This window comes from Cyanistes caeruleus, chromosome 5, assembly GCF_971803275.1.
Source record: "Cyanistes caeruleus chromosome 5, bCyaCae1.hap1.1, whole genome shotgun sequence".
Classification (NCBI taxonomy): domain Eukaryota; kingdom Metazoa; phylum Chordata; class Aves; order Passeriformes; family Paridae; genus Cyanistes; species Cyanistes caeruleus.
In genome coordinates this window covers 11,246,230-11,273,114 of record NC_141705.1, presented here as the reverse complement: position 1 = coordinate 11,273,114, position 26,885 = coordinate 11,246,230, and the positions used below count along the sequence as shown (strand labels likewise).

General features: G+C 36.4%; 1 protein-coding gene across 8 annotated transcripts in view; it reads left to right on the top strand.

Moving 5' to 3' along the window:
- The window catches only part of SORCS2 (sortilin related VPS10 domain containing receptor 2), a 568,270-nt gene that overhangs the window by 534,423 nt on the left and 6,962 nt on the right, over positions 1–26,885 (top strand). For all 8 annotated transcript variants that reach the window (XM_086891222.1, XM_086891220.1, XM_086891217.1 and 5 more), the window contains 7 exons: positions 3,528–3,714; positions 7,584–7,717; positions 8,826–8,949; positions 10,839–10,951; positions 12,541–12,666; positions 17,248–17,347; positions 18,915–19,017. In XM_086891222.1, coding sequence (XP_086747348.1) covers positions 3,528–3,714; positions 7,584–7,717; positions 8,826–8,949; positions 10,839–10,951; positions 12,541–12,666; positions 17,248–17,347; positions 18,915–19,017 — 887 coding nt within the window. The remainder of the gene's footprint in view (positions 1–3,527; positions 3,715–7,583; positions 7,718–8,825; positions 8,950–10,838; positions 10,952–12,540; positions 12,667–17,247; positions 17,348–18,914; positions 19,018–26,885) is intronic.

Sequence of the window (26,885 nt, the reverse complement as noted above, 5' to 3'; positions counted from 1 at the left end):
TAACAGCTTTCTAAGTACTGAAACTTGATTTCAAGTGAATAAGACAAGCCCGTAAACTCAGTGAACCTCTAAATTCTACCCACAGAACAGGATTTATCTCCTCAGCAGAAAAGGCACTGGTCTCTTGGAAAGTCAGAGTAACTGCATTACCAAAGTCTTCTTGGACTGAAAATTTCAACTGCTGTATCAGAGAAGAGCAGAAATGCAGACAACATTTAATACTCAGGTTTAGGTGTTTTTGAGAATCAGCTTTTCAGAAAGGAATGAGGCAAAGCTTTACAGAAATCAGCAAGTAGCTCAGAATAAAAGTATTTATTATATATTGGTTGTGTTGCCAAAGATGTGGGGTTTTTTTCTGTTTAGTGAGAAACAATGCCCTAAGGCCATGACCAACAGCAGCGAATAACTTTTGGATGAATTGTTTGCCATGGGTTTGTTTTCTCATGCTTGTTTTTTAGCATAAGGCTATAACTGCTCTGCTCAGGTTACCAGAGTATTGTAATCCTGGCTAACCCCACTGGTTTGCAAGAACTTGAAGAAAGTTCACACATTTTGGCAAACCTGTGCTCTATAAATCGAGCACTTGGGATTTATTTCTGTAATAGAATCAAGAAGGTTACGTGCAGAACGCTGGGCTGCTTAATACTTCGCAGGCTTTGCGTCCCAGTGCGTGCAGTGCCCCAACAGTTTGTGTGGCAAGTTCTGCTGCCTTCTCTTTTTAGTTTGTTTGGAAATGTTTATTGTAAGCCTAGAGCATTTGGTTACAATTTGGACTCTAATGATTTTGATTGGCAGGTTGACTTTTTTCCTACTGAAGTTTTCATAAATCTCTGTGGCAACATGAAAAACATGTAAAATTATTCACAAATCTTCAGAAGTAAGGAATCTTGAAGAGAATCCCTTGCTGTGTTTTTTGGTGAAGTCTTTGCTCCATACATCAAAGAGGAAGACAGATTTAGAAGAAATGTAGCAGTTTGGTGCCCTCTATGGCTAAAAATAATATTTAAACTCAAATGTCCTTAGCATTGCTTAGGATTTAATCTGTATGACAGAGTCTAATGAGAATTTGTAACGATTACTGAGTTCAAGAAACAGCTCTACTACAACAAACTAAAACATACTACTTTCTCTGGTGAACAAAATTAATTTGCTAGTTTCTGTGAATGCATGTTGTTGGGTGCAGGAATACCAGAAATCAGAGGTTAAAGGAAGCAGGCTTCTGGTACATTTGGGCAGTTTGCAACTGTCTTTAGAAATAATAATAAGAAATAAATACATCATCATTATCATAATTTTTCTTAAATTTTGTTGGCTGAATATATAAATAAATAATGTTATGACAATCTCTCTCCTAATTTTTATGAAAGTGGAAGTCCCAATTCCTTATAGATTTAGATACCTTTTCCCTTTGTCATTGTTTTGCTATCTCTCCATTCTCTCTGTTTTCGCTGGTCAGGACATAGAAAATAGTGTTTTGAAGACAGCACTCTCATCTTTACACTAGAGAAGCCATTAGAATAAAATGTTAAGAGAATCTTCCTCTACTGTCTTTCAGTGCTGGTTTCAGTCTCACCTGGAAAAAATACGTGCATATACTTGTTAGCATAAGAAAGAGTGTACAAAAACTGCAGGCAAGCTGATGTCATCTAGAGATTCCACTTACTAACACATTGCTGGCAAGGAGATATCTCTTTTGCTTTAAACTTTAATAACATGTTATCTCCTCTGGAAAATTCTACTCTTTTGTTGTCAAAAGAAAAATGTTATTTGGGAAAAAAACTATTCACAGTGAAGAGGCTTTCACAGTTCTTTATGTGTCTTGAAATTGGTGCTTATGTATTTGATAATCCTACAGGTTCCTTATTATGGGTATTTTTTACATTATGAGCAATATCGTTTCATGTGATAAAACATGGAAGAAAATAATCCACACTGAAAAATAATAGAAGGAGGAAATAATAGTATGTTTTCCTTCCTTTTGTAATGGCAGGGTATGTAGGTTCTAGGCATGGTACCTCCTTTGATTTTCAAAGAATCATAGAAATATAGACTGACAGGCTGGAAGGGACCTTAAGGTTCATCTGATCCAACCTCTCTTGGAAAAAACAGGGCTGGATAAGATGCCTGGCACCTGTCCTGCTAAATCTTGGGAGCATCCAATTTTGGGTAATTCACCACTTTCCTGGGGAGATTATTGCAATCATTGATTGTTGTCAAAATAAAAAGAACTACATTAGTGCTGCCTTTTAGGATTAAATTTTGAAATAAAGCAATTTCAGACAGTGCCTTTTGGAGAAATGAAGTGATTTTTGAATCCTTTAATGTCAATCCTTTTCTGCTTTGATGGCCTTCCATGTTAATTGACCAGCATACGTGTATATACACTCCTTTCCTAGAGGCAAGGAAGTTTTTGAAATCAGTGCTTGTGTTTTCACAACAAAGAGGCTTTTCTACAAAGCCTGGCTGCAGCAGGACTGCAGCCTGTCTGAATTGCATGGCTGTGATGGCCATGATCCCTGGCAAGCAAGCAGGAACATCCACTCTGCTGGAGATCAAGGAAGCAGGGCCTCTCGCTCAGACAGTGCTGCCAGTAGTATTGAGAAAATGCTGCTCGCAGCTAAAACGAATTATCCTTTGGCTGCATCCAGATCACCAGTCCATGTGGCACAGGCCTGATTTCTCTCTTGAGCAGCCATGCCATGACAACATGAGTGATGAGCATGTTTGTCCTCTGACGGTGGTATCAGTCTTGTGGTACTTTAGGCATGAATTCGGGAACACAGTGTCACTTAAAGGAGCACTTAGCAGAAGTATGATGAATTATAAATTCCATGAGATGTTTGACATGACAGAATTATTTGACTCGGCTTTTAAACCGTTTCCCAAACTCAGCTGAATGATCTGCCTCATTAAGCATGCATCTAATTTTGCACTAGAGCATGTTAGTTCTTGGCATGCTGGTAGCTCAGTGTAGCACTCTACAACTCTGTGTGAAGATCCCAGCTTGGGTCTTAAAGGCCACATGGCTGACACTAAGAAGGTGGGGCTGGAAGGTGTTGTGAAAAACGTGTCAGCCAATTAATTTTACTTTATAATTGCAGAGGCTAGAAGCTCATGGGAGGAGTAGTAAATTGCTAAAATAGCAATTTTCTGTTGCTTACAATCACATGAGCATCACTTTTGAACCTGAGGCTGCCCTGCACCATTATGTTACATAATGTCCATCTGCATTAAGAGAAGAGTGGTGGTTTCTGTGCCATACAGCTTGGTTAATGGTTTGGGGTACATAATTTTAAGGTAGCACCTTGCTCTGTAAACATGGTATTATCTCTATTAGTGCACAAAACATCTGTTGCACTAAGGTAATGGCCATAGCAGTAGTGGTTTTACTGCAGCTGTTGCAATTGGGTCAAGATGTCTGGCTGGGGCTGAAAATGCTATTGTGATTCCATAAAAGGTTATGAATACGTGTCCTGTCCATTTTGGTTGTGGCCATTTAAGATATTTTTGATGTGTTTTCCTTTTAGGGTGATGTATTGAGTACCAAATACCAGGTAGATCTTGGAGACGGCTTTAAGGCGATATATGTGAACCTGACGATGACTGGAGAGCCCATCCGTCACCGCTACGAGAATCCTGGGATTTACCGTGTGTCCGTCAAGGCTGAGAATGTGGCTGGGCACGACGAGGCTGTGGTGTTCGTGCAAGTCAACTGTAAATCAGCTCTTTGGTTTTCTTACTTTCACCACTGCATAAAAACCTCATGTCAGCTCTGAAGTAGGAAAGAAAATTGCTAGTCACAATTAGGAGAAAACATATTTTTTCAATGTCCTCATGCAGCCTTTCAGTGTTGTGTTGGTAATGCAGAGGCTCGTGAACCTAATCCAGTAGGAGGTCAGAATCAGTTTTGTTTGAATTTGGCAGAAGGATGGTTTATTAATCTTTTAAATAACAAGCATGCTTCAGTATAAATTTCAGGTTTGATCCATCTTCCTGATTCAACACCCCTTGTCAGGCTTAGCCGCTAAAATTTAATACTTCAGACTATGTCTTTGTAAAGCTTCCAGGTGCAGTGTAAAGCAAGTTAACAGATATGTTGGGAAACATATGAGCTCTTGTATGATTTTAAAAAATAGTCAAAATCTTAGTGGTTCTAAATCTAGATTTTAGGTAGTTAATTCTCACAGAGTTTGAAATGGTGCTTGGCTATAACTTCATGTTTGTAGGCAGTATTACTTGACTTATGCTTCTCTTCCTCTCCTTAATTAAGACTGAGAAAACCCAATCAAACAGATATAAAATAAAGAATAGCACGGCCCAGGGAATATCATGCACCATTGCAAACTTAATGTACCTCAGTCATCTCATAACTGAAATGAAGAAGAAAACTCAAAAGTGGAACTGATTTTTCCTCTTCCTTAGAGACTCAAGACAACTATTGCCTGTTCTCAGAAGCTTCAAAAATTCAGAAACTAGTAACATCAAAGGAAAAGATATTCATCTTGCATTCTCTAGGTGTCTGTTTCCCTCTCTTGTGAGTGGTGTGTCTTCATCCTAATCCCAAAGCAAAGGAAATCTCTGCAGCCATATACCAGCTTGTGCACAGAGCCATCTGCTTTATGTCAGCTTGTCTAGTGACTGCTGATATTTATGTATTTTGCTAGTCAGAGTTTCCAGTTCTTTGATTAACAGATGAATCCAAACACATTCATGCCAAAGACCAGTCTCCTGTTAATATCAATCAGAGAGAATCAGAATCAAATTTTACACCTCAGTTTCATTATCTGTTGTGTTTGTTTTTTAAATCATTTGACAACCCCAGAGAGCTCAGATAAATTACTTTGGGCTTCACTGTTACTTTTAAGAAACTTCTAGGTGGTGAGAAGTGGAGCAGGCAAAGAAATAGTAGATCTGTACAAGCAATGAACAGGAAAAAACTCTGTGTGACACCCTTCTCTCCAAGAAGAACTTCTAACTCTTCAGAGACTGACAGGCAGTAGCAAGCCCTGATGGAAAGCAGAAGACTTTCTCAAAGTGTGCTTTTAATATGGCCTGTGTTGGGATAAACAGTGAAACTAAAAGATGTTGATTTTCTTTTATGCAGCAGGTTTTAAAATTGGTAAAAACAGAATTATTTTAGACAAGTAAATGGTGCACTAAGGGGACTTTGGTGCTGGAGTGCAGAGGCAGCAGATGTGATCCCTTCCTGAGCCTGCCTTGCACAGACTAGCAGGCTCATGGGAGTGTGTTACACAGCCTGCTTGAGAAAATGCTTTCCATGTGATTTGCTCTGTTTAATTTTTTTTGGTAAATTACAAGATTTGAGGAAATTAGTTGGCACTAATTAAACTGCAATTTCTACATTCTAGTGAAACACTAATAGCCATTAAGGGATATTTTTCACTGTGGAATACCATGAAAGCAGGAATCTCTCTCAGGAGTCAGCAGACTCCAACTGATGTATTCTCAGGGAATTTTTTCAGAGGCAAATGGTGGAGGAAATATTTTTTCACTTCTGCCAAGTTGTTATGGGATACTCTGTAATGCTGGACAATTATAAGAATTTTGGCCTGTCATCCAAATTGTGCTTTCTGATCCAGATTAAACAATCTGCAACTTTCTAATGAACCGCAAGAGAAATTAGAAATTAGAATTAGAATAAATGTGAGTCAGCAACTGTAAAGACCCAAGAACTCAGAATAAAAGGAACTGAAGAAGAACTGAATACATACATTAATACATATGCTGCATACATTTTATTTTTTATGGAACTATGACCTTTATACTGTGGAACTTTGGACACTACTGAAATTTTAACTTAAATAGAAACCATATAACTTCAGTCTTAATTGTTCACACTTAAGGGTGCTATGAAGCTTGTTCAAATGCATTATAGAATTGTGTGGCAGACAAGTAGAAGGATTTGAAGTAATTATTTTCAGCTTTATTTATTTAATATATATTAAATACTTATTTAATATATAAATATATTTATTTAATATATAGAAACATATATAGAAACAGCAAAGTTGAAATTAGTCATCATTCAAGTACCAGAAAACTTGGCCTCTAAAAATTTTGGAAAAGAAAGTAATCTTCTTCAGGAACAAAACCATATCTCAAAGTGATCTGTTTCCTCTGTGAAAACACAAATTTATGGTGAAAGCAAAAAAGTTTCTCATATCCTTCCAGAAAGAAAATATATTTCTAGGAGGAGCAATTTTAATGGAATTCCTAATATTTCTGAATTTTCTTCAGGACACCATCACCAAAGAAGCATTTTTACTCCTCTAGAAGCTACTGAAGAAATTATTTGTTAAAGCACCTGATTAATTTCTTTAATTCATGTAGGTGGTTAAAGAGTTACTGGAGAAAATGCAGAGTGAAGGTACAGCCTTACATTTGGATGAAGCACCACACAGACCCGGTGAAGTGAGGTAGAAAAGGAGTTTGGACAAGTTGCTCTCAGAATTTCAGTCAGTTTAGTCAAAGTGAATTAGAAGTGAACGAGCAAGAACTTGACTCAGTTCAAGATACAAAATAAGATAAATAGTTTAGACCAGTGTTAATTACCTTTAAGTTTGCACTAAGATGAAAAACCTTTGAATGAGTTAAAAGATATTTAGAATGGAACAGAAATGGATGGGTTAGCATTTATTCTGTGTAATGAACGAATGTTGAGCTATACAGTGGTTTCATATCCCAGGTAGTTGGTGCAGGTGAAGAAGTTAAGAAATTCTAGTTATTGTGCTGTAGTGTTAAAAAGCTTTTACCTGCAGACACTCTGATGAAAATATACAGGGAAACCTCTGAGGGAAAGATTTTCTTTCAACACAATTATTGTACTGTGAAACAGCACAACACCAATAAACACAACACTTACAAGCAGATAAAACTGTTGTAATGATGCATTTCTTTTAAACAAATAATAATGTTTATGGTTTTGGTAGTTCAGAAAGGAATAAACTTACTCTAAGGCACATTTTGTAGTACATAGGTTATCTATTTTGATTTGAAAATAAATGCTCCCCTGATCTACACATCTATTTTAAAGCATGCATTAATGAGATTTTTTGTGTGGTGTGAGCCTAACAGCTGATATTTTATAATGAAAATGAGTAGTCAGCAGCATTCTTTTTCAGTTTTCTGCTTTTCCCTTAGCAATTTGAGATTTGTTAGATTTCTATTCATTTAATCTTTTGTTACTAAGTAAAAAAAAAAAAAAATAAAAAAAAGCTGAGATTGCCTTTTCCACTTTTTAACTGGAGTATTTGCTTATGTGTTCTAGAATTGGACATGAATGAAAAGAATGGGCTTGAGAGAAGTGTGTTTTGTTGAGCTGTCTTATTGCTTTAAGATTTTGTTTGAGGGGTCTTGGAGTGATCAGGGGGATGTTTTTTGGTTGAAATGAGGTCTTTCCAATTGTGTCCATAGCTTTCAACATGGATGTAAAAGAGGGAGGAAAAGAGGGAGGGAAAAATAAATTCAGGACATTATGGTTAACAAATGAGAGGCTTTTGGGGAAGGAAGTGTTAATAAATTGATGGATTCTTGTTCAGTGATATTTTTGGAACTTTGTTCAGCTCCTCTCCAGGCTTTAAATTTAGAAGTGGTTCCAGTCATTGGGAGAAACCAGGAGGTGAACCTGACAGCCATCATACTGCCTAGGAACCCTAATTTGACAGTTTTCTACTGGTGGATAGGAAACAGTCTTCAGGTACACAAATGGTTTTGACTGAGATTATTTCAATCTCTTTCCAATAAAGGTTGTTTCTTCATTTCTAAACTGTTTTCTTTGTGGGGGAGAAATCATTACCTGTGGAAAAAAACAACTTCTATATGGGGATGGATTTAGGATCATAACTGGTGAATGATGAAACTTGGATTTATGCAATTCCAAGCTAATAATGTGAGTGATGTAAATAAAGTGCTGAATAAATATATATATATACATATAGATTAATTTGAGGGTTTTTTTTTCATTGTATAGACAAATATTTTCTGGGAGTCTTAAATAACTGTCATATCAAAAATAAATGTGTTTTCCTAAAGGATATCAAAACAATCTAGTGTAAATCATTTGGGGATCAAAGTCTATATAAACATGTCCTAGAGCATTAAATATCCAAGTATTTCTATCGGCAGTATTTGTTGTATAGCTGGGTTAATTTCTTTTAAGGCAATTTTTTCAAAAACAGATAAGTAAAATATTTTCTTTATGAAGCAAAGTATGACAGAGGAATGGTTCAAATAAGTGCAGTGAACTTTCTTCTTGTGAATGTGATGTTGACTGTAACCCCAGCCTGTATCTGTTCATCATTATTGACTTTGCCATTGCAAGAACAGGCACTGTGGGTCTTGTGAAGGGTCTTGTCATTCTAAAGGATGTGGTAAAGGAACAGAGTATCTCAGCTCCACCTTAGAGGTTACTGTGGGCTCTGAGTTGACAGCATTAATCCTTTTGACCCAGACATACCCTACATTTTTGAGGCAAATGACTTGCTTCATATAATCTTGTAGAGATTGCTGAGTCTCCCTCAGACTCCATTAATTTTAGTGGGATCTAACTGAAAACCTAATACTCAACTGAATTCTCTAAAATAAATATTTTCCTCATCTGGCTGGAATTCTGATTATATAGGATCCTTTTAGGGAAAGAAAAAAATCTACATTGAAAATTGTAATTGATCAATTTGATAAAACATTGAAAAAATTAAATAGGATGTGAATTTTTTTTGTGGTATTTTTAACAACAGTTTCTTTCAGCACTGTTCTCATGGTTGTTGCTGAAATTCTGTTTTCAACTGTTCTTTGTTTTTTTAAAGCCACTGCTTACATTGGAGAGTTTTCTGGTGACAAAGTTTGCTGAGACAGGTGATGTCAGAGTTACAGTGCAAGTTTCCTGTGGGAGCTCTATGCTTCAGGACTCAAAAGTTGTTCACGTTTTTGGTGAGACGTTAGACCTTTTATTTTTAATTATTTTTAATTATTTTTAATTATTTTTAATTGTTTGTTTGTTTGTTTGTTTGATATGTATTTATATTGGATCTCTAAAACCAGCCCTACCACAAGTGAGCCTACTGTGTATATATATATATATATATATATATATATATATAAAATATCTATATATATGTTAGATATATGTGTTAGATATAATTTTATATATATGATATATATATGTATTTAATGTCTAGATTAAATCTAATCTAATGCCAGATTTAATTGTTGAAATTAGAGGCATGAACAGTCACTAAATAACTCCACTAAGCTGAACAGTGGGATTATATGGGAGGTTTAATCTCAAGCATTTTATTTCCTCTGCTTATATTAGATGTTGCTGTGGTTCTCAGATGCTATATGTGTTTCAGCAGTATTTTGGCCTGTGACTAGAAAGTTTGCCAGAATTTTTAAATAAAGTAGTCTAAATACCTCTGAAAAAAAAAAAGAAAATTTAGTTGTGTGTATGCTCTCAGCATTGAAAACCATGTGAATTAATTGCCTTTTATCACAATGTGTCACTGTTACCTTGATGTTTATCTGAGAATTTGGATCAAATATAGCTCTGCTGTAATTATTAAATAACCCTTCAGCTCTTGTTCCACACTGTGCCCTGGTGCAGCTTTTTTCTGTTTTATAATGTGGTGACAAGGCATAATATAGTGTGGAAAATGTAGTGCTGGAAAATTATTTACATTTGTATTTGTGCTGTCACATGTGGGAATTGTGATAAGTATAAAAGCTTTTATTTTAATGCAGAGCTAAAAGCCTTCAGATATCATGCAATTCAAGATGTGATACATCTCTATTGTCTGATGAAGATTCTGTTATTTTTGCTTTTAGTGTACTTACTAATTTGAAATAATGACAAAATCCCCACTTATGCTAAATGGAGCTTTTATGAACCTTCTCCTTTTCTAAGATAAATGGATATAACATTTGTGCCACCACTTATAAATGCATCAGCTTTTTTAGAAATCTTTAGATGCATAAACCCCTTAGTGAGACTACATCAATGGCTTTATCAATCCAGTGCACCTTTTGCCAATCCTGATATCAACAGCATTAAAGTACTGGCCATCAGGAAGATAAAGAAACTTTTGAAAAAGAAGGCCATGTTAAAATAAAATTCTGTTTGAAATACTGGGGGGAAGCAGGTTTGACTCGTGCATTCCAGAGGTTTTCTATCCCTGCTTTGCATTAAGTTCTATAGGTTTTCTTCCAAGGATCCTGTAGGGAGAAAGGGAAGATTTTAGAGACTGCTTTCTAAGGATCAACCCATTTCTGGTATTTCAGATATTTTTTACAATATCCAGAGAAATATAGCTTTATTTTTTCTTCAAAGAGAGAAGTAGTTAGCCTTTGTCATATCATTTCTGTTCTTATTTTTGTATCTAATTTATGGAGTAACATATTCATTTTATATGGGAAAACAGGAATGTATAGTAGAAAAACCCCCATATGCTTATGATTCAGTGAGAATAAAATCCATCGGTGCATTATCATTTCAAATAAAAGAAACCAATGAGTTCTTTTTAATACTCCTTTGTTGACCTAGGGGAAAATTATTTTGAACATTATGACCTCAGGGCCTGTATGTAAATCTGCCTCATTTCCTTTTCTTCCTCCTTTTTTAGTCTTTGGGCACAATTTTGATGATGTTCATGAAAATAGAGAAAGAAATTCAACACCTGACAACAGAGAGCAGCAGGGGTCCTAGATACTGCAGTACTGCACAGCAAAACGTGCTAAATAGGGATTTTACCTTTTAGTTCTCTCCAACTCCTTTTGCAATCTAGTTTATTTCTTGCTGGTTTGTTGTTTTTTTTTTTTTCTAGATAATTTTCATGTTCTTCCTCTGAAGTTTACTAAGCACCTGGACATGTACAACCCCGACATCCCAGAGTGGAGGGAAGACATTGGGCGGGTCGTGACGCGACTTCTTGCAAAGGTGCTCTTTCAGATTGGTTGTAAAATGTTCCCTCGCCACTCGTAAAGCTAGAAGGTTAAGTTAATACCTTCTCATTTAGAAGGTATTTTGAAATGGAGGAAGAGCAAAATAATAAGGTGAACCTCATGAGCTACATTTCAAGCAAGTTTGAGCCTAGTGTCACTTTTAAATGCAAGCTGTCAACAATGATATTTTAACACAGACAGTTTAAGTCTAACACAGCCTAATTGGCAATTAATGCTAAATAATTGCTCTCTGGGATTAAGGATAGACATATTAGCAAACACTGCTGACTCCAAAGCAGAAAGAGTTAAGTAGATTTAGAAGCTAAGCAATGTGAAATATAAAAGATACCATCTTTGTGTAAAAACAAAGCAGAAAGAAAGAATTTACTGTGCTTGTTCTGTAACTTTGAAAACTATGTATAATATATAGGCACACAATTTGTACAGCTGTTTTTTTGAAGCATGTTCACAAAAGAAATGTGGATTGGGAACAGCTGAATCCTGTAGGGTAAATCAAATACAAACTGTGCAGTAGTGCTGTGGCATTAGATCACCTCATGGAAACTTCGAGCTCGAGAGCTCTTCAGGCACACACCCTGCCACTAACTGAGGGTGCACTCACTGGCTTTCATGAGGGCAGCAGCACTGAGGCACAGCTAGATATTTTATAAAATATTTGAACTTTCAATCACTTTACTTTTCCCGGATTTGCAATTGTGCAAATCAGGTTCTGAACTTTTTGACTTTATTGAGTTTCCTGTTGGGTTTTTTTTGAGATTCTTATCAAATGTCAAATTAATTTCTTGCTTTTATTAACTTAAACTCATTCCATAAGGAGTTCCACTGGTGTCAGTCAAAAAATATTTTACTCCCCTATAAAATAGCTCATGCATTTTATAATTACTAAAACATTTGCCAAAATATGTGACAGAGTTTCAGAATCTTTTTGAGGAAGGCTAAGTGCCCAGGTTATGGTCATTAGAATTGTGTGGCTGCATTGTACAAAACATGGAGAAATTTGGGTCTAAAAGCCAAATTTGCACAATCTATTTTACGAAGAGATGCATTTGACTTTTAGCAGGGGAATTAAGGTATTCATTACAATTTCAGGAGCTGAACCTGAGTGTTCTTAGTCTCAAGTTGGAAGACTTCTCTCTGTCCATTAAGCACCCTCCTAAATAACCTTCAAAAGCTAAAGTTACCTGCAATGAATACGCACTCCGAAGTCTACACTGTGTCTGAATGGCCCACAAAGGATCCTAAATCACTTGGGATTTGTTTTTAATGTTACCTTAGAAGTGCTCAGCCATTGCAGAGTTTTGATAAAACCTGAAAACCTCTTCATTTTAATTCTTTTTGCAATGCCACTGAATGACTTTAATGCGATAACAACACTTAGGCCTTCCAATACCCAAAGAGCAACTCACATTTCATTACATTTATGTTTGGCTTTGTTCATGTTTCAGCTTCTAGTGGAATTCCCTTTAAATATTAAGGATCTGAACACCAAAGTCTGAAAGCCATGTGTGGAGTTACTTATGTGTTTTATATAAAACACAAAGTGTGCTTTTGTTGTCTTCACAGGAGACCAGTATACCTGAAGAAACACTCAGGACAGTTGTGAAACCTGGTCTGCCTACAGCTGCTGACTTGCATGTGCTACTACCAGCAAATCAACCAAAAAAGAAGAGAAGCATAACTAGTGATAAGGTAACCAGAGCAATGCACATCTGCCTAGGACAGTCTTCACCCTGTTTTGCAGCAAGTGGCTGTACTCTCATTGTCTTTATGTGAATTTAAGAGGTCATCCCTGCTTATGTAAAGATCTCACTCCCTTCTGACAAGACACATGTGAATGCTACAGCAGTTATCTCTGCTGTGTTTGACCATGTACAGACCAGCATAATCTACTTCTTTCTGGTATTAGTGTATTTCTCAAGAATATTTAATATTGGTCTGTCTATTAAACAGAAATAGCAGGGATGCATGTCATTCTGTGAAGATCCAGTAGAGAAAAGAGTCTCTGCACTGTCTTCAGAAGGAAATTAGATTTCAGGTCCAAGCAAACCCAGAACCTTGGTTGTTTACCCATAATGTAAAGAGCATCAAGCAAGTATTTTCTGCCCTTGTAAGAAAATGTCCTTTTCAATTGGTAAGGAACAAAGTTAGTGAACACGGGATTGAAAATCGGACGTTAATTTCTCCCTAGTTGTTTTCAAACAATGTTTCCTGAAGTAAATGAAGTAAAAGACTTCATTCCAGTTGAAAACCAAAAGACTGTTTGGCACTTAAAATTTATTATATTTGTCCTTTTGCTGGGGTAGAGAAGAAGCAGATCCCAGTTCTGTTATTCTACCTTGCAGTTCATGTCCTGCCAGTTACAAAGAATCAGTGTAAGGTATCTTTAGTTTTAAAGGGCATTTTACTGCTTTTTGACATTAGGTCACTGTCTCTGAAGAGCGGAAGTAGGTAAGACAAAACTTTTCATATTAACATAAGCCAAATAGATTGTGTTCATGAGATGTATTTCAGAAAGTCCAAAGGAGTATGTTGAAGTTGTCCAAGTACTTGAACAGGTGTCTATCATTAAAATGCACGGACTATAGTCTGAGTGCAAAAAGTTTTCTACTTTTTTGGCAGAAACCTTTACTGTTCTCCCATGTAGTCACAGTGAGAATTCCTGGGAGTCTGAATTTCTGATTATGTTGCAGGAAATAGTTAATTTTAGCAGGTTGTTTCTTTTATAGACACACATTAATGAACTAAGGTTTTCAGCCAGGGGAATATTACCGCTTCAAAATTATTTGAAAATTTCCATTTCTTGAAGAAGCAAGGTGAAGCTTCTCCAAGAAATTCCTTATTCTAAGCCTGTGGGGAATGGATGTGTTCAATAATTTAAGGAAACTAATGGTGATAGATTTGTTTGGTTGTACAAACATTTTACTTCAGTGTAAAGTGTTATGCATATTAGTTCCCTTTAAATCTCAATTTCTGTATTAGTGCTGTGCTTCAAGGTAGCTTTAAGAGTATCAGTTCAAATCAGGGCTGTGTCAAGGTTTTTCTCATGTTTGTGTATGAAACATCACGTGTGTTACTTTAGAGCATAACGAGGAGCAATCCTGCATGCTGCAAGTGATTTGGAAAAGCTTCCATTCAGTGGGGCTATAGCGATGTCACAGTACTGTGGCAGGACATGGTTTGGAAATTAGTTCTACAGTAAGACCTTGCAAAGGTTTTCTGGAGCTAGAGGAGCACAGGAAGGGGAAAGTAATTGTATAATCTGGAGAATAGGTACCTTTTTAACACTGTTAGGATGAACCAAGTCAGACCCCTGGTGTCTGGGGTTGGAGCAGGAACAAGGGAGACAGGAGCAATTAGAGCAGCCTCTGCTGTGCAGTGATAGTAAGTCAGGTACACCAGTCTCACATCTCAACACTGATTGCTTTATAGAATACAATGCTGCAGAGATGTATAGCCAGTCTTCTTCTGACAGCTGCCTACATTTCTGTTTTTATATTGTTGCTAATGGACATTGTTTTGGTTATTGATATGTGCATATAAATTTGTTGCTATAGACTTGAATGGCAAAAATGTTGATAAAATGTGTTATATCAGAATCAACTGTAAGTTGAGAAATGTCCTGAAAATATACCCTATATAAATAAACTTAGAAGCAATAGCTTATGGTAAGTCAACAAGGAAATACTCATGTTGTCATATATTTAAAGATTCCTTACATTCACTTCTGTTACTAGAAGAGAATCTTGAAGGTTTTTATCATGGATCAGTGGAAGGAAGCTTTGTCATGATGCTTGTGCCAGTTCTCAAAGTCAGTGTGGTGACACTTCTGTGAGGACTCAGCAATCTGGAATGTTTTCTGCATATTTGGAGGACGTGTCCCTGATACCCTTAACTTAGACAGAGTTATAAAATGTCTTTCCATAAAGAGAACCTCTCTGTTCTCAGCTGAAAACCTTTTATATTTGGAAATATTACATTTCAGGAAGATTAAAAGCAGTAATTTCTTGCTTAGGCAGAGGACACCTTCTTGCTGGAGGTTTTATTGGTACTTTACATGGAGTGTTGGGATGTCATACTGTTTATGAGGTTACTTATGTAGAATATGAATCATTACTGATAAAAGTAGCCATCAATAACAAAGATGGTAAGCAAGCTGTCAGTGCAGTAAGAGGAGCCCTTTGGAAAATTCTGAAATTTTATTCTGCTCTGACAAGAGCCCTTTTTGTTTCAAATATATGCAGAGAAATAAAAGCTGACTGTGATTTAACCTGCTTTCAAGAACAGAGAAATTTCAAAAGTACTCCATTCTAATTATTGACTCCAGAGAAGACTTAGTTGCTTAATTTATGCACATCTATTGCATGTCTAATGTCAGGTGGGATGAGTCCAGTTGAAAGAGTCAATTAAAGTGCAATTAAACTATAATCTGGAAGGCAGGGGCTCTGAGGAAGATTTCTATCCAGACAAACTACTTCATGAAAATTGCTTTGGCAAAAAGGGAAGGTCAGAACCCAAGACATATAAGTGGGTAAGAGTTTGAATAGTGTCATTATTTTTCATTCTTTTACATTCTTATAATGCAGAAGCCATTGTGTTCACATGTTCAAATATTGTCATTGTGAAGGAGGTAGAAAAAGATGGAAAATTCAAATTCTGGTATATGAACCCTAACTTAAGAAGTCTAGAGAGGAGCTCCAAGGACTGCATTTGTTTTTTAAAAAGCTGGAGAGGTGGCAGCACCATGCTCAAATAAATACCTTGGGGCAGAAAAAAGACAACCCATGAGCACTGAAAAAACCATCAGTCTATCAGTGAAATAAATAAGCCAGAACCTTTGGCTGGATTCACGTGAGATTCAAATTTTTGACCTGAGGCCTGTTGTTCATATAGATTTGGGTACAAATCCAGCAGTGGGGAGTTAAATAACAAACAAGTCTTAATCACTTAAGCAAAAACCACACCAAACGTTAGGAACCTGCCAGGAAAATATGAGGAATCAAAAGTTATGGAGCTCAGAAATTTCATTTACTGTCTGTAAGTCAGATTAACCTAAAGTAGTTGTCTCTTTTGCACTGTACACCATGAACACATGAATGAGCCTGGATTGATACAAAGAAACTTTATTTCATTGATAGCAGAATCACTTTAAAGCCTCCTAATCAGTGGAGTTGTCATATCAATTTTCTTTTCAGGCTTTGGGCAACAAGATAAATACTTAGGAGCTATCTCCTGTAATTGTCTTGTGAAATAACTGAAGCCATGCTCACTCCACCCTTACGTTGAGTCATTCCCACATGAAAAAATTTAATAATGGCAGTGGAATGACTTCAGATGTTAGATATTCCTCAAAAAGAATGATGATATGTGAACTTTGGTATAGTCTCTGTCCATAATATGAGAGGGACTACGGGGATTTTTATCCATTATACTTCAAAAGATGAGCACCATAATTGATAATATCGTAAAAGGAGTAACTTGTGAAGATTTCATGGATATAAAACAAATTTCTAATTTGGCATCCCCTGGGAAGTCGTGTCCCAAATTAAAAGGCATAGAGTATAAAACTAGCTTTGATCTTTTAGAAAATTGACCATGTTGAAGACACAAGCAAGCAGAAAATATAATTCAGACAATTTTTCATCTGGGGTTAGGATGTGAGGGTATATTTAATGGTTCTGCTCCATAAAAATATGAAAGTCCATATTTCACTATGCTCTGGCCACTGGAGGAAAATGGGAAGAATACTGATTTTTTTCCACATGGATGAATGTATATATTTCTATGGAGTATTGTTAAAAATTAGCTATAAATGGAATTCATTCCATTATAGGTAAGGAGGTAAGGTAAATTATGACATGTAGTTCATTATTAAATAGTAGTTACTTTTCATAGCAAGAAATCCAAAGTGACATCATAGGTTTTATTCTGATAGGTTAGAAGAATGGGGTTTTTTAATATGGATTATGCATTGTGTGAGTTATGACCCAGGTAAATCCAATAGCGCGTGCAAATTACTTGCTGTCTGTCATACTGGGTAAACGTAAAGACTTGGGTAATCAAAAAGAAAGATTTGGCTATAAAATTGTGACATTTTCAGCTTTTATGTCTTTTGGAGTTTTGCTTGATTTTTAAATGATGAATTTCTTTTAGATTTCAGCTCACCATTGACAAGTGCTTTCACCATTAAAGAACCAGAGGTTTTCCCTTTTAAAACAGAGCATCTCAAAGTGGAACAGAGCACATCTGACATTCTCTCTGTTGTATTTTCAGAGAATAGCAGCTATAAAGCAGGCCCTGAATGCACACAACATCAGTTTCTTTCTGAGGGGAGGATACTGGGTCTTAGTGACTTTAGCTGACTCCGGTTCAGGTAAATATATAAAAAAGCTATCAATATATCAATAGACCAACTTTCAAATGCCTGTTCAAGTTCTAATAATTTAAGGAGAAAATCCTTTTATCAATGTGTATCACATATACATAATCTTTATATCAATGCATAACACGTCTGTATATACTTACTTGGTACTTGTTACATATAAATAAACACATATGTATATATGATTTTATATATATATGTTAACATATATATATATGCAGACACACACATACATACATACACACACATATATATGTATACATTTTCATTTGGTCATTATTAAAAATCACAACCAAATAAATATTTTTTTTCTATGTTTCCATTTTGTCATACCTCACAATTTGTATCACAAGCTTCTTGCTTTTTCTGTCTAACTACAACATAAAATAAATACCTTCATTGTACAAAATAGTGCTCTGAAGGAAGAGCCAATCAGGCTTCAAAAAATTCATCTGGTAATCTAAAGGCACTTTAGACTGCACTGGCTGCTAAGAAAACAGAACTTCTTTGCCCTTATATCAGCCATTAACTCTGCTGCTGTAACTGCCTGGGTCTAACACAAGGCTTGCTGTATCTATGCCATGTATCTCTGATCTTCTGATCAAATCATGGGAAGGTTCCTGTAGGGAATCCACATTGCTAATCCTGTACTGAGATAAATTATGTTTTTTCTCTATTTAAAACAAGTGGAAATGGGGTGGGGGCAGGGGGAGTTGTGTGCATTTTCTGCCTCTCTGGATTCACTGGTAATGAAAACTGGTTGAAGAGAATATGTGTGCATACACACGTGTATTTCAAACAGAGAGATGTTAAAATTATGTTTTAACCAGAAAGTACAGCTTTGACTTGAATCTTTTATGAAAATGTCCTTTAATTTTTGTTTGTGTATTATTTCCCTTAATATATCCTTCTTTATTAATTTCAGTGTGTTGTGGGAGAACAGCTTTAGCCAGCCACTATCAATTTATGTAAATGTTGTGGTGATATTTTATCTGTCAGTGTTCTGTAGAGGACAAAACTCTTTTACTAGTTGCTAATGTAGAATTGTGCTACAGTCTCACTGTGGTACCTTGTCTGGTGTAAAGGGCTGTCATTCGTTTGCCAGCACTAAAGGGATTGAAAGAAGCCCATGTTTATTCCAGCCTTTACCAATGCTTGACCTTGATGAGTTCATTTGTTGTTCAGAGCCTTAATTTCCCAATCTGTGAAATTAATACAGCCCTACTTAGGGTGTGTGATTATTTACTATGATAACTTTAGATTCCCTGAAAAAAACCCAAACAACCACCGAGTATGCAAATAATGAAATCTTCAGGATCTTGGGTTTTGCTCTTTGTTGCTTTCTTTTTTTAAAATGAGTCCTCTGTCTTTCAGTAACCAGACACCAATTAATTCTGTGGTTTTGCCTTTCTGAAGAAGCCACAGACAGAGTGAAAAGAAGAGGTTGCAAAAATAACAACCAATGTTTTTATTTGGCAATTAAATAGAAAAGAACACTCAAGAATGTGAATGATGTGGAAGAGGACATGCAAAACTGTTCTTTTATTTTGTGTTTCAGACTCTCAGAGGATTGGAGGAGGCAGTGGCTACTGGGCTATTGTGGTTCTCTTTGTTATTTGTCTAGCTGCAGTTGGGGCTTTCATCCTCTACAAGTTCAAAAGGCAAGTAAACCTTAATTAATATATGCATCTTAATAATTAGATTTATCCAGAGATTAGCAAGACATACTTTGTTATTTGTAAAGAAGATTTCTTGAAGAATTGCAAGAAGTACGCCACTTTGAAAGTCATATTTTTCTGAAAAGTGTATGTCTCTTGTTTTCAGACATCAAGGTACTGAACTCATGCTTGTTTCATTCCAAGATAAATATCAACAATATGGGAACTGTGGGGAGTTTGTTCAGTTTATCTAAATAATATCATCAAGAATCAGATCTGAACTAAAATATTATTCCTGTTTAATTTCCTTCTCATTACTCCTAACAGTTATGAATAAGCTGAAACTATTGGGACAGGGAGTGCATCTGCAGTGCTGATTTGCTTAAAAAAGTAGTTTTATCAAAGCATGTAATGCTCTGGGGCTTCTCTTTGCACACATTACATTTTAATTGCTGAGGCAATGCCATGGAGAATGACTGACAGAAAGAGATTAGCATTAATTTGGCACTAGAGTGTGTGGAGGGAAGAAATATTTCTGCAAGCAGCCCTTATGTGGAGCATATTCTCAAAACTGAGCAATGCCAGCCTTGGACAGTCCAATATATTTTTAGTCTGGAAATTATTTTAATCCAAGCTTCTGTGCAATTTAAATAATTTGTTCTTGTTCATGGGACAGTGTTATCATTGTCTGTCCTACTGGCATTCCTGTATCTCTGAGGCATTCAGAAGCTGTTGAGTTTGAGCATAATGGAAACAAGCCTCCATCATCATCATCATCATCATCATTATCATCATCATCATCAACTCCTGTTATCCTTCCTCAGTGAGGAGTCATACTGATTTAGCTAATTTTTTAAAGGGTGATTTTTATTTAAAATAAATACAAGTTTATAGAACTAGGAGCAGCATTGAGTTTGTGACAGCAGTAAATGTAGCTAGCATTAAGTAAGAGTTTGTTTAGCTAAAGTATTTGTATGTCAGTTGAGGAAAACCCCTTTTCCTTCAAGAACCTAAGTTTTTTAGAGCTCATAGTGACTGATTTCTTTAATGGACAAAGCACAGAATACTGTATCAGACTGTCTACAATGAAATAAAAATCCATTTTACTCTTTTAGGTGCCTGAAGCAAGGAAAAACATAAAAATGGTTGATGTCATGTAATTATATTATTTCAATAGCAATACAATGGAGGATTTTCTGTTTGTGGTTTTGGTCATAAAACTTCCTTGTACTATCTTGTAAAAGATATCTGATTTATATCTTTTATTAGCTCTTAAATGAGAGCAATTAAATAGCAGACACAATTACTGCATGATAGAAGAAGTATAAAATATTCAAGAAATGGATAAAAACGTATTCTTCCTTGAGTTCTTTCTAAAATGCCCAATGAACCATCGCTTTATAAGTAGGGCTTTTATTAAGGAGGAAAATATAATACAATTTCCAAATTGTGAGCTTTAATGTCTCTCACACTTCTGTATATAATTTGTGAAAATCCTTTGCATTTATATTTGGGGTTGGGGGGTAATTTGGATGCAAGTGAGGACCATTGTGAGATTTATTCAAAAGTTTGTAAGTAGCTTAAAAACTGCTGTTGGCATTGATGAATGACCATGCAGTAGTGTTCAATTTCAGTCTGTATCTTATCTGTTTCTGAGATATTTGAAAGAATCCTTTTTAAATATTCCTGCTAAGCTTTTCAAAATTGACAATATTTTAGTTGCATCCTTCATCTACAATTTCTTCTTCAAAGAATATTGAGCACCTAATCAGTACTATGTTTCAAATTTGCTTTTTCCTCATGGGCTCATTGTGAACTCCTGTCCCACCAAAATCTTTAATCCCTTTTAAAAAGCCTTTCCTGTGTTTATGGAAATGGTTGTTGCATTGCTGGTTCCCCATGGAGTACTTGTTGGGAGTACAGTCCCTTTAAAGTCAGTACAGTGAGTACATAAGTTTACAAGCTGGTCCACGGGGATTGAGGCTATGAAATGAGTGTCCTTTATAGATATAAAAGTAGCAAGTTATAATGCATAAAGGCAACTTTTCAATATTATATGCCTGGGTATTAAAAATTAATTTGCTGAAAGAATGCCATAGGCAATAAAAAATGCTCAATTGTAGGTGATAATTTCAGAATTACTGTGGCCTATGGTAACTCAGATAACTTGGGGAAATGAAAATATGATTTAATTCCACAGAGAAATTGCAGATGTGTAAAGTGTTGAAATGATAATACTGTCATATTACATAATTATGATGTATGATTTACAAACCTAAGGAGGAGCTGGAAGACATTTGGTGGTACTTTCCCTTCATTTATGCAGATTAATAGAAGGGTTAAAACTCCTTTTTCCCTACATCAGTGAAATTTTTTTAAATCCTGGTTTTATCACTACACTGATTGGGTGGACAGGACCTGCAGCTGGCGCTGGAGCACGTGCAAAGCAGGTGGTTTGCAAGAGGTTGTATGAACATATGAACAGCTGATTTCTCCAGGCAGCAGCTGACAGAATGAGAGGACACAGTCTTAAGCTGCACCAAGGGAAATAAAAGGTATTAGGAAAAAGATTTTTACAGAAAGAGTGATAAAATACTGGAGTGGTCTGCCCAGGGAGGTGGTGGAGTCACCATCCTTGGATATGTTTAAAAAAAGACTGGATGTGACACTCAGTGCCATGGTTTAGTTGAGGTGTTAGGGCAGGGGTTGGACTCGATGATCTTGGAGATCTCTTCCAACCCAGTGATTCTGTTTCTGTGATTCTGTAACAGGTCTTGGGCTGCTCTCTCTCTTCCTCTCTCTTTGCTGGCTCAATGTTGTTTGATATCTGAAAAGATGCAAGATGGAAAAAGTGGTTTGCAAAATAAGATGGTAACTGGATTGACAGGAGGTTACAGCTTCATACATGAGAGCATGTCATCTATTTGCAATGACAGAGTTCAGGAGTTGTGATGAAAAAAGGAGAGAAAATAGCAGGCTTCTGCGTAGACCTTCAGCTTTGATTGAAAATGGTGAAACATGCCCAAACTGCCCCAGGGTTTCTGAGTGCTGAGGCTTCTTGTCCCCCAAGCATGGTCACCTGCCCAAATTATTCCTGAAGTACATAAGAACTTGGGTATAAATTTACAGTAATTTTTGTCAGACTGAGTTGGGAAATGAAAGATGGTGTTGACAAGACATCAGAGACTAATCCAATACTTCTTTTTTTAATGAATCTTTCATAAGTAATGAAACTTGCTGCTCCTATTTAATTTCTCTTCTTTTTTGAAAACTGCAATATTCAATACTAAAATTTGGTGTCCCTGACAAGAAGTAAATCTAATAAAATTAGTTTAGGAGAGGGCGGTGATCTAAAAATAACAATTGTGCATAAGAGTCTTTGTCCAATGTCTCATATGCACAAAAAGAAAAGAGTATTTCATCTAATTAGACAGGGGGGTAGGGGAAAAACAGTGGCGGATTCATCTAGAGGTGGTGGGATTTTGGCTGATTAGTTACAAGCATAGTACAAACCAATGCCATCTCATCCCTCCTCAAGGGATGTCCATTACATAGAAAAGATGTAAATGGTAAAATTTCTCAGTGCTCTAATCAAGTCTAAAATTTTATGATCTGCTGAATAACCAGATCTGTCATGGCTGTCTAGCTAATGGTTAGGTGACTGTAAGTCACATCTGTTTGTATATGCCCTAATCCCAAATACCTAAGCATTGACTAGGAAGACTGCTGCCCTCTGTTTTTACATGCTGTAAATTTGCAAGCATTTATCATTTCATGTCCCCATTCCTCAACCTCATGCACTCCCAACTTTATCTGATGGCTTTTTTGTGCATCCAGACACTCCTTGAAAGATTGGTCCCTAAAAAAAATAAAAATATATTTGGTCTGGAGTCCCCTGAGCTCATGAGATGACGCCTGGCAATCCCAAGCATGGTTTGTTGCTTTAAACAAAGGAAAAAAAACAAACCAGAAGCCAAAATGTTTTGAGAAAGACAAGGGTTTGATCCTTTGTGATCAAAATAAATAAGGACTTCAGATTAGGGCTATTTTTACTCTGTATGTGGCAGATATAATTTAAAATTTAAATTTTAAATGATAAATGTGACAGTTTTTTAAAAACTAATTGTAATGGTGTTCAACAAATGAGCTGTTTGGTTTATCTGAGCTATTGGTTCAGGCAGTTTAGGGGAGGAATTTTGAGCATGGTAGCAAGGAGCAAGGGGTCATTGCTCTCAGGTGAACCAACCATGGCTGTGCAGGAGGAGCAGCGCCGTCGGCAGATGTGGGTGGTGGGCCACGAGTAAAGCCACGAGTAAAGCCACGAGTAAAGCCACGAGTAAAGCCATAACTAAAGCCACAACTAAAGCCATGAGTAAAGCCATGAGTAAAGCCACGAGTACAGCCACGAGTAAAGCCATGAGTAAAGCCATGAGTAAAGCCATGAGTAAAGCCACGAGTAAAGCCACGAGTACAGCCACGAGTAAAGCCATGAGTAAAGCCATGAGTGAAGTGCCTCTGCTCTGCTCCCTGGAAATCACCGAGCGGGTGCCTGGAGCAAACAACATGTTGCAATGCTCACTAGTATGCTCCAGTTGTTTAAGCATTCAGGTGAAATGGACTGCAGCTGCTTCTTTTGCCCACAACAATATGAAGCAGCTGGAAAATATTTTTGAAAAACTCAGGGCTATTTCTTAATGCAGATCTGGGATCTGTGTATATTTTTTCTATACCATACCATCTTTACTTGATTTGGTTCAGTAAAAACACACTTCTTCCATTCCCTGTGAAACAATGTATTTTTTTGTGGTTTTCAAGCTGCCATCCAGAAGAGATTTCTTCATCCTATCAGAGGAAGCCTTATGGTGTGGGAACCTGGGCAGCAGTATAGAGGAGGGAAATAGCACTGTCTGTACCAGGCGAGGTGGAGGAAAGGAGAATTACATTTTAGCCACATCAAAGCTGCCATGTAATCATCATGCTACTAGCGGAAGGTCTGAAATGATAATTTTCTTATTTTTAATTTCTGTATAATAGCAGGATATTAGAGTAGCCAAACCAGAGAAAATAGAGGCTTTTATGCTTATTTTTTGTGCATATTTTACTTGGTTAATTGCAGCAAATTCAATTCTCTGAAAGAGTATGAAAATTTTCCTCTTTTAATTTGTATGCAAACTATTGCTGATGTACTTAAAGCTGCATACATTGTTTTCACAAATCACCATGAATCCTCTTCACCCATATTTATACCACTTTGTGTGTATTCCTTTTTTGCCTGCTACTATCAAGTACCAGTTTTGGTAAGTGAACCCCCTCCTGGGTCATTTCCACAATCTGGTGCAGAACTGTGTTATCTTTCTGCCTCATTGACTTACTATCTCATTTTCAGTCTCTGAAGAAAAGCTATCTTTTTTCCCCACCTTGCTTATACTACTTTTATGTTCCATGAGAGCAAGCGTGGTCCCAATCCGTGCCTTTTAGTGATAAAAAAACAGGCACTAATTTAATGTTCCATAATATTTTGTAAAAATATCCTCAGAAATCAAAGTAATAGCATACAGAAAATATTTTGGAAATGAAGGAGGAGAATATATCAGGAGTGCTTTAAAGCACAAAGAAGTCAGTCATCTGAACATTAATCCAAACATAATAAAGTCAACACCACAATAACGTATTATATTTAATGGGTTATTATTGTTGTTATTTTTATTTAAGTTCCAAGAGACTGCTACATTATTCCATATTCTTTGCCATGTGAATATGTTCGTATTTTTTATACTAAACGGAATTTTAATCAAGCCTCTGGAAAATGAATGAAGTTTCATAAAGGCAAATGAATGTTTTTTTCTACAAAGAAGGAATTGAAAGCCAAATAAACTAGAGCTTAAATGAGTAGGAATCAATATCGCATCCCCCTCCTGCTGTTCCTTCCTGCTGAACATTTTTAAGTGCTAACAGTTTGGGGTATGAATTGATTAGAATTTGTGGATAAAGGAAGGAAAACAAAGGACTTCCTGCAATATCTTCTAAAAGGTGGGGGACCTGGAGAGCTTGGTGAAAATCATGTGCTGCAATTTTCTTTAGTAGTGCTGTGCAGAATTACATCTCTAGCTCATATTTTTATGGTCCTCAAAGCAGGCATAATATTTCTTCTTTTTCATTATTGAAATAAAATCCTACAGGAAAAACAAAAGGAACTAAAAATGTAAACCATGGAGTGCTGCTCAGCAGAGGTAATTGTCTCCAGTGATGGATGTGAAGCACATGCATTTTGCAGATGAAGAGTAAAGTCCCCAAAGAAGCTATTGCATAATCTTCTTGTCTGTTCTTCTAAATGTGCTTTCAATTTTCATATTGCTGATACAAATCTCTTGGGTCCAATTTCATGTCTTGTCATGTTTTCACAGTAGTCTTTTATGTAGACCCAAAAATTTCAGCTCTGCCTGCTTCAAACAGTTACATTGGACTCAACATTGCTTCTTGAAGAGCAAAGCACATCAGGGTACACTGGAGTTTTACTCTGTGTAAGTAGGGGTAGCAGCCTCCTTCCTGCATGTTAGAGCAGTGAGAAGCAGAACTGCCAGAATCAGACCCTTCTTTAGCAAGGCTCCAGAATCCACATCCTCTTTCATCCCACAGTGTGGTTGTCTCTTGTAAACAGAACATCCGGCACATGTGTTAAAAATGCCTCTTGAAAAGGCTTGGACTATCATTTCCTTCAGGATGATTGAGTGTATTCCTGGTAAAACTGAACTGATATGAAACACAGAGAGATCTCTAGTGTATAAAAGGTTTAATGCCTACCATACTTCTTCTCAAGGCCTGTGATATTCTCCTTCCTCCAATCCATTCAATGTTTCAGTCTTTCCCACGTAAGTGTGAGGAGCAAGGGAGAGTGTGCAAGTACTGAGTACCTCAGCTTTATACCTTCGCAAAGGATCTGTACTTAGCAGAATTGGGCAGGATAAGGCGAGTGAGAAATAATAGCTCTCACATTATTTTTCTTCCTTTTAGTCTTAAACAATAAGGAGATGCTCTTAGCAACAATACATTTAATAGTCATTTGTGAATTTGGGAGGTTTCTTCATTCTTCCTGAATATGATTACTAGTATGTGTTCTGCTCATGGTTATCTGTGACTAGTAAGTCATGCAGGAGCTGTGAGCTGAAGCCTCAGGATTTACACCAAAGGACACATTTTGTTGACCTGGTTTTATCCAGGTCACAGGCAGTAGTCACACTGGAAGCTCTTCTCCTGTTACTTAACTGCAAAGGTCTGATGTGCCATATGGGTTTGAGATGTTTAACTTTTTTATTATGTCAGAATTGTTTCAATAATGCCATTGATGCTTCTCCAATCTGTCAGAAATAGTTCTGAGAAGGTTATTATAATTATTGTAGAAACATATGTGCTAATTCTGCAGATGTGTTACAGAGACATTTTTCTGAGTTTTGTCTCCCTTAGGCATTTGATGGTGGACTGAAAGGGAGCAGTTTGACAGGTTTGATGCAGGTCTGATTGAGAGAACAGTTTTCCACATGACCAGTTTCATTACCAGACACATTAAAAACAGTCTGGAGTTACTGGCCCTAGAGAAAAAAAATCAAAATTAATTACCTGATGTATTTGTTTTGGTAATGAGGACTGTCCTTCCCTCTTGCAAAATGGCTTTTTTCTATCCATATAATGGAAGGAGAATGATGCAGGGCTTGGCTTTATGTGTATGTTTTTGTTGGAGGAGCCCTCAGACCTGTTGAAGTGTTCGTAATAGCACAGCATTGTGTCATTAGACCTTCTTTCCATCCTTGTCCTTTTCCTTTTGGTTTTGTACTGCTTATAAATAATGGGATAAAATACCTAATTTTTACTTAGAG